General features: G+C 44.0%; 1 protein-coding gene across 7 annotated transcripts in view; it reads right to left on the bottom strand.

Moving 5' to 3' along the window:
• Nucleotides 1–15,333, bottom strand: part of SLC8A1 (solute carrier family 8 member A1) — a 288,587-nt gene that overhangs the window by 213,771 nt on the left and 59,483 nt on the right. For all 7 annotated transcript variants that reach the window (XM_080998667.1, XM_080998670.1, XM_080998672.1 and 4 more), the window contains exon 2: nt 12,415–14,251. In XM_080998667.1, coding sequence (XP_080854793.1) covers nt 12,415–14,213 — 1,799 coding nt within the window. In that variant the 5' untranslated portion in view covers nt 14,214–14,251. The remainder of the gene's footprint in view (nt 1–12,414; nt 14,252–15,333) is intronic.

Raw genomic sequence — 15,333 nt, 5'->3', positions numbered from 1 at the left:
TATCTGTTTCCCTGGGAGATAGGGAGAAAAATTAAGCTTCCCCCTCCCCCCAAAAAATCTGCTTATTTAGAGTTTGGAGTTGTAATCCAAAGCATCTGGAAGACACCAGGTTTACATGGATCATGGATGAAAGCCATTATTAACAGAGCTCCCATTGTCCTGTATCCTGTTCCCTATTAAGCAGACTAAGGTTGTGTGTGTCTGTGTGTGCTTAAAAAACCCCAAAACTATATACATGTATATATCATAGTAGCTTAGTTGTAAGAGACCCTGAGTGTCATCTAGTCCAACCCTTTGCAATGCAAGAATCCTGCTCACAGCCGTCCCTGGGTGAGCTTGAAACACCAACCTTCTGGTTAACAGCCAGACACACCAACCTATTATATAATATAGATCATAGAATAAACACACACCATTTGATTGCAGAAAAACCTCTAAGCAGATACAGTGGTACCTTGGGTTGCATACGCTTCAGGTTATATACGCTTCAGGTTACAGACTCCGCTAACTCAGATATATTACCTCAGGTTAAGAACTTTGCTTCAGGATGAGAACAGAAATCGTGCTCTGGTGGCGCGGCGGCAACAGGAGGCCCCTATTAGCTAAAGTGGTGCTTCAGGACCTCCGGAACGAATTAAGCACTTAACCTGAGGTACCACTGTAATATGTTTATCAATACAAACCATTATAAACCATTAACATTAATTCTACCTAAGCCAAAAAAAAAAAAAAAAAAAAAAAGATGAAAACACACTCCAGTTTACTCTGCACCTAGTACACCCCACCCACTGGTTTTGTAAGCAGTGTGCACACCAAGTTAACCACAATTCTTATCTTTTCATATCATTTCTTACAAAACACTGCATTTTGGCACATTCTGGCCCCCAACCACAACCCAGCTTCAACCTGCATTGCGAAACAGGACAACTTAGCTCTGCTTTAAACCAGCGATGTGTATGGAGCCTTAAGAGTCAAGCTTTAAGGGGAATGGGCTGCAGTTTGGTGGCAGAGCACATGTAAACTGTTCTGGGTTCAATCCCCAGCACCTCCAAGTAGCTTTGAGAGAGATCCTGGTCTGAAGTCCCGAGGAGTCACTCAGTGTAGACCATGGTGAACTAGATGGACAACTGTTTTGACTTGACTGCGCAACAAGACCCATGCATTGCACCAAGGAAACCACAAGTGAAACCACAACTTGAAGATGATTGCCCAACAGATTGTGCATGAATGAATTGTTGCACAACAAGCTTCTACTAGCACATCCGTTGCAAACTTGAAACTCTGCCATGTGCTAGAGGTCCATTATCTTTATATGTAAGCAGTGCATTTTGGGGGTAAACAAACTATATGGTGCTGGTACTCGTATGTTGATAGAAGTGTCAGCAGCAGCAGCACAGAACAGGTGGGTGTACTTGATACTGGTGAGCGCTGTCACAATGAATCTGCTGTATGTACACATCTATTGGTGGGTGTTTATATGACCACTATCTCTATAACTGCTACCTGGTGCTACTCTCCTCATGTTTTAACAGCCTTGTATTTGACAACTCACCTGGTAGCCATGGGTGACAAGGAATTTCGTGCAGGCAAGTCAGTAAATTGGTGAAGGAAGAGACCCTGCCAGTCTGCTCGGTTTCCAAGCTGGCTGGGGAAGGAGGTAAACATGGAAGTGCAGAATACTGGCCACTTAGGAACTAGTAAACGATTGCTTTCTGCAGGCTAGTAACTTCTGTGGTTTATTTGCAAGGCTGCATTGAACTTCAGCAAAACAGCTTTTGGAGTTTAAAAAGAAAAAGTCTTCCGGGCAGCTGCAAAAAGAATCTTTTTAAAAATTATTTTTATTATTATTTTGCTGTTTTCTACAAGATATTTCAAACTGCTCTAATAAGAACCTAGAGCTCTAGGGAGATTTCCTTATCTGAAGTCTCTCTTCCCCCTGCCCTCTTCAATTTATCCCGGTAATTAGATTTATCTTCCAGATCAAGTTTAATAAGTTCACTATGTAGTTTTGATGCCTTTGGAGTCTCTAGAGTTCATTAGCACCTTTTCAATCACAGTAAGTGGTCTCTTGAAGCCCGCCGTTTCTCAGGGGTTTGAAATATAATGTTTTAATTGTATATAATTAAATACTGCTTGCCTTATGTAGATTGAAAACTCTTTGTAATGTTTCCAGCTCCAGGGCTTTGCCCCCCTCCCCTCACCACACTTTAATTAGCTGCCCTAAGTCTTTCTGTAGTCCTCTTTTCCCCATAGGTATCAGGACTTCCTGGAGGGAAAATTGGACCACATCTAATTATTGTTAACGGAGAAGGGGCAGAACTATCTCACCCATTTGCTTTGCACCAGACATTTGAATTAACAGAAAAGGCTAGGGGACCCATTATGCAAGGCTAAGACGTTTGAAGCAAGGAACTGAATCAATGGAAGGGGCACAGCCAAATGATATCTGCTGGAGTGTACAATCAAGAAGGTGGGTAATATGGCAGGTATTTCCCCACCCACACAGGAAGCTGGCCATGCACACAGCAGAGTCTTTGTTAGTCCTGCAATGATGCATCACGGACTGGCAAAGGCAGAAGCACTTGACCTGTGAGTACTGCAAGATCCAGCTGAGCTTAAGAGCATGCCTGATCCCTAAAACCACAGCTATGAGGAAATGGTCCTGGGGTGGAGGTGTAGGATACCCAGTCAACTTTTCCTTTTCCATTTTTATTTAATCTTTATTGACACATCATCAAAATTTAGCTTCACGTGCTCACCAGCCACCGGGGACAAAGGCTACATCCACACTAAACATTGAAAGCACATGACTCCCCCCCCCCCCCAAATCATGGGAACGGGAGCTCCATGAGGGGTAAATGACAACTCCCTGGATTGTTCAGAGGAAGCCAGGTGCTTTAAATATATGGTGTTGATGGAACTAGAACTCACACCTCTCCTAATGCTGGTGCCATTTTTAAGAGGTCCCTGAATAGTGCCATTTCCTACTTGCATTGTATGTTTCATAGGATGTTGTGGTGTTGAGCAGCGTTAGAAATTTGCCAGGCCCAAGGTCCATTTTGCACCTGGCTATCAGCCACTTGTAACCAAGATGCTCAGGTGCCAGGACGGCGTACGATGTCCCCACCACCTGGAGGTGCATTCCTGGGGATCACTGGATCTTGCCTGTTTTCACACACTGGCAACACATCCTGTAGAATTCTATCAGTTATATTCTATCTGCACAGTCAGAATGAATTTCAGTAACCAAAAGGTCATATTGAAAAATATGACTTTTGAGCTCTCTGCCCCCAAAATGGCAACTAGACATTCCATTTTGGTGACTGTAAACCTGGTTTAAGTAGCCACTCAGCCCCCTAACTTATATATATGAGGTTCTAACACTGGTGTCAAGGGAACAATCTTTTCAATACCATACACACCATGGCTTCCTGGAGTAAACATTGGATAATATCTTAATTGTTTGTAAAGGATAAGGGAAAATGACTGCCTTGCCGAGTAGATTTTATGTAGAATTCTGATATGGAAGTAGTAGACGAGGGACTGGATTCAGTTAATAGATCCTGCCAGCAAAAGCCCTGCGGAAGGCCTTCCACCTTCCAACAGGGAACTCCACTCTTTCCTCCACCTGCATGTCTCCCACCCTGAATTTGGCAGGGAGTGGAAGAGGTCAGGAGAACCCCCCAGAACAGTATGCAGGGGGAAGAGAAGGTTGACTGTTCTGTCTGGCAAGCAAAAATGCTTGCACTGGTGGAATGATCAGAAAACGTGACATCAAATTCCTTCCTAGGGAAAAAAGAAATAAGAAACTGATGAATGAGGGGATTGCAGAACTTGCAATAAGGATTGCAAGCAGCTGAAGGAAATGGGGATTGTAGGACTTGGGCTGTGGTGTCTACGCAATAGAAGCTGCAGAGCAGGCCCACAACAGGAAACCTATGTTCACTTTATGCTTAGCGCACATGTACCAGAGGTATCTTGGATTAAACGCAGAAGCCTAACCAACCACGTTAACTTTGAGGAAACCAAAAGATAGTTCATAGACTATCAAACAGGCTCATTAAGCTCATGCACTGGTTTAAAAAACACAAAATGTCAATAGCATAATGTGCTTAAGTGAAGGAGACTGACGGAATCAAGGGAAATCATTGGACAATTTAATAAGGGCTGAAGACCCAATGAGGCTGTTTGTTTTTATCTGTCACCTGGGCATGAAGTTGCCTTGAAGAAAATAATTTCTGGATCTGAGATCATGTGGTCATCCTATCCTTCTCATGCACACTGGTCAACAAACCATGACAGCCTTTCTGTTACAAATTCTTCAGGCCTTTGCACGTTCTAATTTATTTTAATGGCTTTGAAGACAGAGTTTCCACTGCATCCCCGGGGAGGTTGCTTCAGCCTTACAGACTTCGTTGCCAAGAGCATTTCTTAATGCTGTAACATTTAACTTAAGCTGCCCCCTGAATCACTCCCAAGCCATTCCTCCTCGCCCCAAGCATAGCAAAAGCTGACTCTAGTATTAAGAGGGTTCCATTGGCTGCTATCCAGCTCCAGTCTCCTTCCAGAGCTACAGCAGAGAGAAGCACAGAAGAAGTAAGCAAGAAGGGATGGTGAAGAAATTTGGCACACTGGGGCTTACTTCCCTCTGTGTGTGTGATTACTCTGTTAAATATTTTTACGTGGTATTTAAGTTTGGTATTTGGTATGGGAGAGTGCTAGTGATGAATGGAAGTGAGAGCTGGACCATAAAGAAGGCTGATCGCCGAAGAATTGATGCATTTGAATTATGGTGCTGGAGGAGACTCTAGAGAGTCCCATGGACTGCAAGAAGATCAAACCTCTCCATTCTGAAGGAAATCAGCCCTGAGTGCTCACTGGAAGGACAGATCCTGAAGCTGAGGCTCCAATACTTTGGCCACATCATGAGATGAGCAGACTCCCTAGAAAAGACCCTGATGTTGGGAAAGGTTGAGGGCACAAAGAGGAGGGGCAAGATGGTTGGACAGTGTTCTCGAAGCTACCAACATGAATTTGACCAAACTGTGGGAGGCAGTGGAAGACAGGAATGCCTGGCGTGCTCTGGTCCATGGGGTCATGAAGAGTCAGACACAACTAAACAACTAAACAACAACATGGGAGAGTGCTATTACACTCATATCCATGCCTACCTTGACAACAGAATACTGTAGTGTACTCAGAGCTAAACCAGACTCTGGCTTAGCATTACATCCAAAATTCTGGTTGTTTTTTTCTCTGTCTTGCTCTGCGACGAGCTGTTCTATGGCTAACCACTCATGGTTTGTCTGGTGGAGACCAACCACAAGTCTGCATTCAGATGTAACACTATGCCAAACCATGGCTCAAGCCCAAGTAGTGCAGCTGTGGCAGCAGCAGGACTAAGGAGTGCTGCAGCCACAATCTTCACTCACAGAACCCACATGATTGCTCATTCATGCTGAGCTATGGTTTGGCTCAGCATTACGCGCAAACTGGGTCACGGCGTGTGAGTGTGTGGGTCAGCTAGGTGCTCTCTGTGTGTGCACTCAACACTTCCGCTTATTGTTTCAGATCTCCGCTTGGTCTTTCAAATCTGGCTCCCGTGTGATGCAAACTTCTATAAATTTTAATTTGTTCCTCGCCACCCCCCCCCCCCGGTGCATCCTGGCGGAAGTGTACACAGGCTCCGATGAAGCTAATAAGTGGTTTTCACTTGGCTCTCAGAATTATTACACAGCTAAGATCCAAGCTCTCTTAATCAAGCGCAGAGATGCAGCTGGCAGTGGGAAACTGCCAACAGCTCATTACAAATAAGGAAACATGGCCTCTTCAAGGACAAAAGACAGGTCAAATCCTAACAGGGATGCGATACAACTAGCATGAAGCACCTTTTCCTCTTCTCTTTTCTCTTAAGTTTTTTACTTGCTCTCGGGTCCTCTAGTTAACAATCTCTGGCAACAATGGTAGGGAAGGAATCTCTGCCTGAGTACCTGGAAAGCTATAACCACTCAAAGGTAGACAGTACTGGGCCAAGCAAACTGACAGGATAACGTAGCTTCTGTTTTCATTTGTGCCTGTTGGGGGAAAAAAACCTTTTTTGTTCAGGCTTTCCCCAGCAGAACATTTAAAAAATGTTATTATTGTTCAGTCCAACTAAGATATACTCAGATCAACGGTTCATTTGTTTCAATGAGTCTACTATGAGTATAACTAGCTTTGGATATCACTTATTACTATTACTACTACGTGCAATGGATTTTCCTGTGCCAGTATTTTATTTAAAGTGCAGTTCCATTTCACCCAAATTCCCCAAGGGATATGCAAAACTGTCCCTAGAACTCTGTTACCCAATTTGGAAGTTTGCAAGTTCTCCTCCATGTGTGTTTCCTGGGAAATCCTTTAAAAGCTCAAGTGAGAAAAACCTCTTGCCCCTGTGCATTTTAAAGAAGGCTCCCTCTGGCTGACTTTGCAAACCAGGCCTATAGCATGGGAAGTTGCCACCTGCCAGCATCCTTCGATTCTATGCACCTTTTAAAAGTGCAAGAGTCTTGTCCCATAATGAATTTGAGAAACCCCCTCCATGGTCTCTTCAATGTACTTCACACTGAGCTTGGCAAATGGCAACCCTTAGGCTACAGGCCATGTGCCGAGTGCTGCGACCTGGTTGTCCCAACTGCCAACAGAATCCACACACACACCCCAACATCAGCTTGCTTGCAAAAAGCGGTTTAGGCAGGGAGAAGTTTGGAGAAAGGAGGCAATTGTCTCATTTTGCCAACCCTTTTCTCCCCTGCCCATCTATATGCACTTCTCTGTTTATCGCACTTGCATTTACGAAACTCTGTCCCCATGGTGTTTAGACAGGCACCTACTAAGTCTGTGCTTTAGATGCCTGTGGGGGAAAAAAACCCTTTATTTTTTGTTCAGGACTTCTCCAGCTGAACTGTTAATAGTTTGCAGTTGATGCGATCTACAATGAAGGGTTTTTTTTAAAAAAATTATGCTTTAAAATTTTGTTATATGACTGATTTTATCTTACGTATTTCCCCCCATATGCTCTTGCTCACTGCTTAGATCCTTTCAAAAACGCGTTTATAAATTCAGAAGAGGGCTCTGATGAGGAGAAGGGCTCTAAAGTCACCTGAATGGAGAGCTCTCCAGGTGTTTTCTAAAGGCAAGGAAACCCCTGGGGTTCTGAAGAAAGACTTTGGGGGCCCATAGAGGGAGGATGGAAGGTCTTGCTTACATTTACACCCCAGCTTTCCTCCAATGAGCCCACGCTCATGGTTCTCGTCCTCCATGTGTTAACCTTCTATAACAACCCTGTGAGGTAGGTTAGGGTGACTGGCCCAAGGTCACCCAAATGAGCTTCATGGCTGAGAGGGAACCTGAACGCTGGCCTCCCAGGTCCTAGGCCAGCGGTTCTCCACCTGTGGGTCCTCAGATGTTGTTGGACTACAACTCCCATCATCCCTGAGCTCTGGCCTTGCTAGCTAGGGGTGATGGGAGTTGTAGTTCAACAACATCTAGGGAGCCACAGGTTGAGAAAGGTTGTCCTAGGCCAACACTAATCACTAGGCCACACTGGCTCCACACGAGATCTGCTGCCTGTGCACTAATTTTTTTTTAAGTGAGTGTGGGAGCCTATCTGGTTCCACAATCTTCCAGTCTTTCTGCAGTGATCCTGTTATCAGCCCCAGACAGAATAAAATACAGCTGCAGCTGTCAAAAGCAATTTTCTTTATTTATATCTTAATTCATTGCAAGAAAAGCTGAGATCCTGTTCAGGGAAGTCACAAATAAGTTGCTCTAGTTGCCAGCTTATTTTAGGCTTCAGACGCATTCCCCCCCCCCCCCCCAATTCATGATGAAAAACAGGTTTTTCTTTTAAAATGCTGGTGTATGGAAAGTGGATTTTGCACACAGAAAGCGGAAGTCCTGAAAAATGTATTGTAATGTTTGTTTGTCTTCTTTAAAAAAACAAAAAAACTACCAAACATTATGTATTAGGGCTGCAAAGTTTAATTGGTCTGATCAGCTGAATACATAATCAAATAAAGCTTTATTTAGTTAATTGATTAGAAAAGCCACATTTCAGCCAGCATGAACATCTTTTTTTATTCATTCATGTATTGTTATTTTATTATTTATTAAATTTATATACCACCCTTCATCACAAGATCTCAGAGTGGTTGATGGAACAAAAACAAGGTAAAAAAACCAAGTAAACAAACAAAACAATACCCCCCCCCCACCAAACACATTTTAAAGGCTGTAGAATATTAATCAGCCAAAAGGCTGGTTTGAGAGGAATGGAATGTTTTCGCCTGGCACCTACAAATATACAATGAAGGTGCCAGGTGAACCTCCCTGGGGAAAGCATTCCACAAATGGGGAGCCACTGCAGAAAAGGCCCTGTTTCCATCTTGCCACCCTCCAGACCTCTCATAGAGGAGGCACTTGAAGGGTCTCAGATGATGAATGCAGAGTCTGGGACAAATTATATGTGGAAAGGCCATCCTTGAGGTATTCCGGTCCTGAGCCTCTTAAGGTTTTATAGGTCAAAACCAGCACTTTGAATTGGGCCTGGAAACTGACGGGCAGCCAGTGCAGTTGGGCCAGGATCAGTGTAATATGCTTAAACTGTCTTGTCCCAGTGAGAAAACCTGTCCACCCAGTTCTGCACTAGCTGAGGTTTCCGAACCATCTTCAGAGGCAGCCCTATTTATTATTAACATATTTATTTCAGGAGCTAATATAAGTCTCAGCACATGATAATCAGGTGGCACTTATAAAAATTTTAAAAAGGAACAGCCCCCTTCAAAAACATTAGCGGAGTGGGAAGGCTGGCAGCTGAGACAGCAGCCGATTCACTGGAATGCATGTCCATTGGGCGGAATGTGTGGTACAAGGCAGGTGTAGGGAACTTTTGGGCCCTCCAGATGTTGCTGAATTACAAGTCCCATAATCCCTGGCCAATGGCCATTCTTGCTGGGTCTGAAAGGAGCTGCAAGTCAGCAGCATCTGGAAAGCTGTCAATGGTTCCCTAACCCTTGGAGTAAAACAAAAGCTTTCACTTTACTCCGAAGCTGTCTGATGGACCGTGGAGAAGAAAACACCACAAAACGTCCTCTGATGGATGGGAAGCCTCCGTGGACACGGTGAGGCAACTTTGCTTTATATAATTGGGCCTTGGGGAAATGCATAACAGAGGCTAAAGAGGATCATTTTCAGAAGAACGAAGCACCCATAACGCCTATTGATTTTTCACCGAGAGTTCTTGGCTCTGAGCACCTCTAAAAATTAGGCCACATCTTTCGAGTGCTGCTTTTTTTTTTTTTTAAGCCTTCATTCATTTCATTTACTAGCCTATCTTAGCTGCCTGTGTTGCTCTGATACTCGTCTCTTAGAAAAGGTTTCTTATCATAGCTGCAATCTTACACCAATCAATAAAATATAGAGTATCACTGCTGGGGCAGCACAAAGCCTCTTTTGCAAGAGTACCAGGAGAGGTCTACTACTCTTATCCAGGTATGTGTGTATATGTGTGTGTGAAATGTTGCAACTCAATCTGCACAAACTATTTCAAATTATTCTATATGTTTCTAAAATTAGCCATGCCAGCTTGAGATCATAGCAAATGAGTTGAACCAGTGAACGGGCTTCAGGCACATAATCTCTACATGGTCTTCCGGAAATAATGATTTGTCAGTTAGGCAAAAGTTTTCAAACAGTTCCCTAATGTTGGGAAACCAAGTGCCATCTATGCTGAATTCTCACACTTTGGGTCCAAACTAGACAGATATGTGCTTCTTTTCATATCTTCCATGACCATCAGCACATTTTCCTTCAACAGTTCACCCTGGCTGGCACCAGGAAAACCAGCACATTTTGAGCCCATTCTAAAATTGTCTATATGTTTCTGAACCACATGACCACTGGCCATGCAAGCTGGGTTGATGGGAGTTTAAATCCAACATCTGGAGGGCCATAGGCTCACCACACTCTTTTTAAAAGCCAGTAGCAAACTTCATAAATTTTGACATTGCTGCTGCTACTTTGCTGATATGGTAACCCCCCCCCTTTCTCTCCCCCAAAATAGAGAGGCTGGTCTGGATGTATATTGTGGTCTTCGTTGGTTTGCACCTGGTGAAAACACATGAATTCTTTAAAACTAAGTGAAGCACAGATTGACTGAGACAGCAGATAAGTCTTGAGAGATCAAAGACTAGTTGCTCAAAAACGTTGTTCTGCCTTCCTGATACACTTCAGTACATCACACACTGGCTGCATTTTGCACACACCTTAACTCACACATCTGCAGAACCTCCCAGATAAAACAGATATCAATTTGAATTTGCCATAACTTCATAAGGACAAATGCAACATCAAGTATTTCTGCTAGCACAACAAAACTATCCCCTTCTCCTCCTGGACACATGCGTTAGCTTGGAGTCCTTGCCCTGGTTTCCATTAGTGTACCAGTTAGTTGATTCCAGTTCAGATATTTTACACCTTGACTTCCTCTCCTCCTTTGCTATTGTTTCTCTTTTTCTTTCTTCCAGGCAGTTTAAAAACTTCAGCACAAAGTTTTAAACCACCGTAAAACTCCTTACAGCACCTGCTCTTATTCATCCTGATTCCACAGAATACCATGCATTGATTCAGAAGGAAAATAAAAGATTCAGGGCATCCAGAATACTACCTTTACCCCTTCTAATATATATATTCAAGCAGTTTTCCATTTATACCTCAGCATGTAGCACAGGATTGCAGCTGCCCACCATAATGAACCTGCTGCATTAATGCATTGCACATAGATGTTTAAATGGGGCGTATATGTCTTAAGTGCATGTGGCTGGAAAACTGGATTCTCAGCAAACATGATCAGGAATGTGCAGAAGCAAAATGGGCCCAGAGATGGGATAAGTCACACTTCAAGGGTGCGGCAGGCAACAGAAATGTCACGTCCCTGCATCTCAGGTATCTCTAACCATTTTAAACCTAAAACAACAGCCAGCTTGAATTCAAAAACACTAGAACGTTGTCGAAGTTGTCAATCACTGCCCAATGATGCCAGCAGGGAAATATAGCCATCAACATTGATGGTCTCAAGAAAGAAAGAAAAACCTCGTAATGAAAACCAAGCTTACCCAATGGGCAGGTATGTGGGGGACTCAAAGCATTTTGCTTAGGTGACGCTTCTGAACACATGTAAATATTGAACAAGGAAAGGAGTCTTTCATCCCACAGGTTGGTGCCCTCCCAAAATAATTTTTTTTAAGCCCTTCACTTATTTATCAGCACCACTGCTAGAACAATTTCTACCTCCACATTATGCACGGCAACAAGATGCAAATTCATTATGTGAATGCATAAACTAAGTCACAAAACTTAATGTTAAGCATTCAATGTGCCGGTCTCAGCAGACTTCCTTTAAATAGGGAACTGGTCCATGATCTCCAGAGTTAATGCAAGGTGCACGATTATTCACAAGTGGTTTTGCCTTAGGAATAGTTTGTTTTCATGAGGGACTAGAACTTGAGATGGGCAGTGGCCTCTTTCCTTCACACTGAAGTATATAGGATGAAGTATTATTTGATTTGCAGGGTGGTCCTTCAGACTTCCATTACTTCCCTTCCCTTCACCATACAATAAATAGACAATAATATATTTACAATTTTGTGCAGAAACGAAAGATGGAAATTCTGTCCCTAGTTGCCAGGAAATGCTTATCAGCAATGTTTCCTCCCTAGCCTCTTTCCCCGTCTGTAAACTGTCAAACCTGGCTGCCTTGCCTAATTGGACTTTCCCCCACGTGGCAACATTAACTTGAAAGCGCAGGGCATAAATATTTCATGATGTCACAAAGGCTAATGACAGCCCTCTCTGAACTTGCAACCTGACGGTGCTTATTAGTCTCAGGCTGCTTTTTGCAAAGGGAACAGCAGGACCATCCCAGAAAAGCTCTGAAAGCAAGATCTTCCTAGCCACATACCTGATGAGCTCAAGCCTTAAAAGTGTGCATGGGAAAAGAGACTACGATGTCTACATTGGTTTCACCTTGTACTGTTTAGAGCTACTCCCACCTGGGATCTCTGAAAAGGCTGGTAATTTCCACACAACAGTCATGTGGACTTTCGAAACAATGCACAGACACACTTCTGGGATTCACTCCTTTTGATAGCGCTCTCTGACAGGCACACAGCTTCATAACATGGGGAATCTGCATGTGTTTGCCACAGTCACACACAGGCACACACAGCACCTAAGGTGTCATGGCTTCCTCTATATTTTGCACACAAGAGCACCCAGCATTTGATTCAGCATGAACTTTGACAATAACATTTTACCAGATATGATTGCAAGTATACCTGAACTGTTGACAAGCCACAAAGGTTTAGCAGTACTTACACAATCTCGTCGTTCTGGAACTCAAGCTCTCCGCAAGTGTCTTCGAAGTCCTCACCGCCCCCTTTGGCCGTGCCTTCGAGGGTTTTGTAGGGCACAATAACATTTCCTCGCGCTCCAGATGTCCGTAGCACTCTCACTTCCATCGTTCCCACGCTCTCACTCACGTGAGTGACTGGCTCCTCAAAGGTAAAAATGCCAGCGTGGTCGTCGTCAAAGATCGTGACAGTGGCAGTAGCAGGCGACCCCAGGCAAGCCACGGTTGCAATGTGGTTGACCTCCAGAACCCCATCTTCTCCCTCCTCAGATAACATTTTCACATTACTGAGGTGAACGAGGAAGTTCTCGTCTTCCTCAAATATATCGTCGTCAATTATGCCCACCCGTATTTCCTTCTGCATCTCGCCTGGCTTAAACACCACAGTCCCTTCAGTGAACTCATAGTCGGAGCCAGCGTTGGCTGTGCCATCTTCTGTTCGGAAGTCAACTGAGATGGTCTTGGTCAAATCGCCACCTCGGCGAGCAATAGTTAGAGCTACCGTGCCACAGTTCTCTAGGCACTGGTAGGTGCCCTGCTCAAAAAAGACCTTACTGATAGGGTCGTTGTCTGCCACTTCACAGTTGACCTCGTGCATGCTGACCGCTTTCCTTGCCTGGTCAGCTGCATGCCTCTTCAGTATGTTGCCAGCTCCCGTCATGAGCCGAGTAGCCTGGATGCGGTAAAAGGCTCGGCTCTTTTGCTGCTGGCTCAATACCTGATAGTTAGCTAGCTCTATCAGCTGCTCAACTTCTTTGTCTGGGTGCTTCTGCTTCAGCTCTTTGAGGATCCTGGCCATTTCCCTCCTTGCTTCCTCGTCGTCATGGTCCTTCTCGTCCACCTCTAGGACCAGGGTGCCGTCCAAGAAGCTTTCGACATGAGAATTCACCACCTTCCCATCCATTTCAATGTCCGCTTTGGACTGTGGCCCTTCGCCTTCGTGCTCGATGATCATGCCCCTCTGCTTGCCAGCCCTGTACTTCTTGTAGACGTACTTGTAGAACAAAAGCCTTCTGTCCGCAACCCATGCGAACACCACGCAGATGGGGAAAAAGAACAAGGTGAGCAAGCCTTCCCAGACCTCGACAACCCCAGGAGATATGACAGACAAAATCAGGTAGAGCCATGTGTAGGCAAAGATGCTCCAAGCGGCCGTGACGAAAAACACACGGAGGTGCTTAATCTTCCTAACCTCCCCATCAGGGACAACGTAGACACAGATGGCTATGATGACAAACATGTTAAAAGCAGCACTTCCTACAATGGTGCTCGGCCCAAGGTCCCCTGCAGTGAAGCCATGGCCGCACACTTCAATGACAGAAAGGAGAATCTCAGGTGCAGAAGAGCCCAGAGCCATCAGCGTTAAGTTGGAAACAGTCTCATTCCAAACTCTAACAGTCGTCTTGGTGGTCTCGCCATTGGGTTTCTTGATCGTGATCTCTCTTTCTTGGGATGTGATAACTTCTATGGATGACATGAAGCGGTCTGCTATGATGGATACTCCTAGAAACATATAGACCATAGCCACAAAGTATACGGTAGCTCTTGCTATTTTATCTCCAAAGGAAGGGTCTTGAGGCTCCCAGATTGGCAAAATCACACCTTTCTTACAGAAATAGGTACCAGTGCACGCATCATCTTTGCTGGCATTTTCGGACTGATGTTCTGCATGCACTTTGTCCATGTGAAATAGCAGCAAGAGCACACAAACACTTAAAAGGTGAAAACCACCAGGAAAGGCAGCTAGATTCTTTAATCCCATCATGATTGGCTTCTCGTACCAGTTTCCCAACGTTTTCCAACCTGCAGAATACAAAATTGTAAAAACGTGTTATCCAGATTCAGGTAGCAGGGGGAGAGTTGCAAAATTACTCTTTCCGCAGGTCACATAGATTTAGAGTATCTCACATGGATAAACCCCATTTACAAAAAATAATGGTTTGTCAAGTCATTAGCAAATTAGAACAGTTATATCATGAAATCCGTACATCTGCTGTTGGCTAATGATTTCCAGTTCAACTTGCATTCAGTTGAAAATCACTGAACTAATAAACAACAAAAAACAGGTGTTTACAACCAATTAAGCTTGTCTGAATTAACATGGATTTTTGACAGCACAGGCAGATCCTTGCTGAAGTGTCACCTTTTCCCTTTTTTAATGAAACAAACAAAACAAGATACAATTTCCTGTAGTAATATCTGGTAAAGGTTTTCTAAATGCCAAATGAAAATTACTAGTAACATTCTAAATCTGGGTAAGAATAATAAACAAACTTGTTCGCAAATTCCCTTCCTATATTTTATGGCCATGAATTATACAAAAAGTGGAATAAAAAATAAATAAATGAAGGTCAGTGGCATGCTTGTCCATTCTCCAGCATTTACATGTCGATGGGGAACTTATACGATGGGTCTCAGAAAGCTAGTCACCTAGAAAGTTGCCCGTGCCTTAATAACGTAAAAAAACCTCTGTTCAGAGGCCTCTGGGTACTGCATCTGATACTGGAAGCAGTGCAACTTATCCATCATGACAAGGGGCCATTGATAGCTTTATCCTCCATGAATGTTTCTGGTCCCCTTAAAGCCAGCCCAAGCTGGTGGCCATCACTTGCAGTAGCAAAAGAAAGAGGTACTTTCTTTTTGTCTGTCTCGAATCTTCTGGCATTCAGCTTCACCGGATGAGACCAGGTTCTAGCACTGAAAAAGAGGAAGAAAAAACTCTCCCTGCCCACTTTCTCAACAGCATGTACAATCTTATATACCTGGTGCTGTCCCTGTGTTTTGGACTACAACTCATGCTGGCTGGAGCTATCGATTGCTCCATTATTGCTTTATTCTTTATTGTAAAGTGCTTTGAGGGTTTCCCCACAAATCAAGCAGTGTAT

Source organism: Podarcis pityusensis (genome assembly GCF_964106645.2).
Source record: "Podarcis pityusensis genome assembly, chromosome: 3".
Classification (NCBI taxonomy): Eukaryota; Metazoa; Chordata; class Lepidosauria; order Squamata; family Lacertidae; genus Podarcis; species Podarcis pityusensis.
This window is presented reverse-complemented; position numbering and strand designations above follow the sequence as displayed.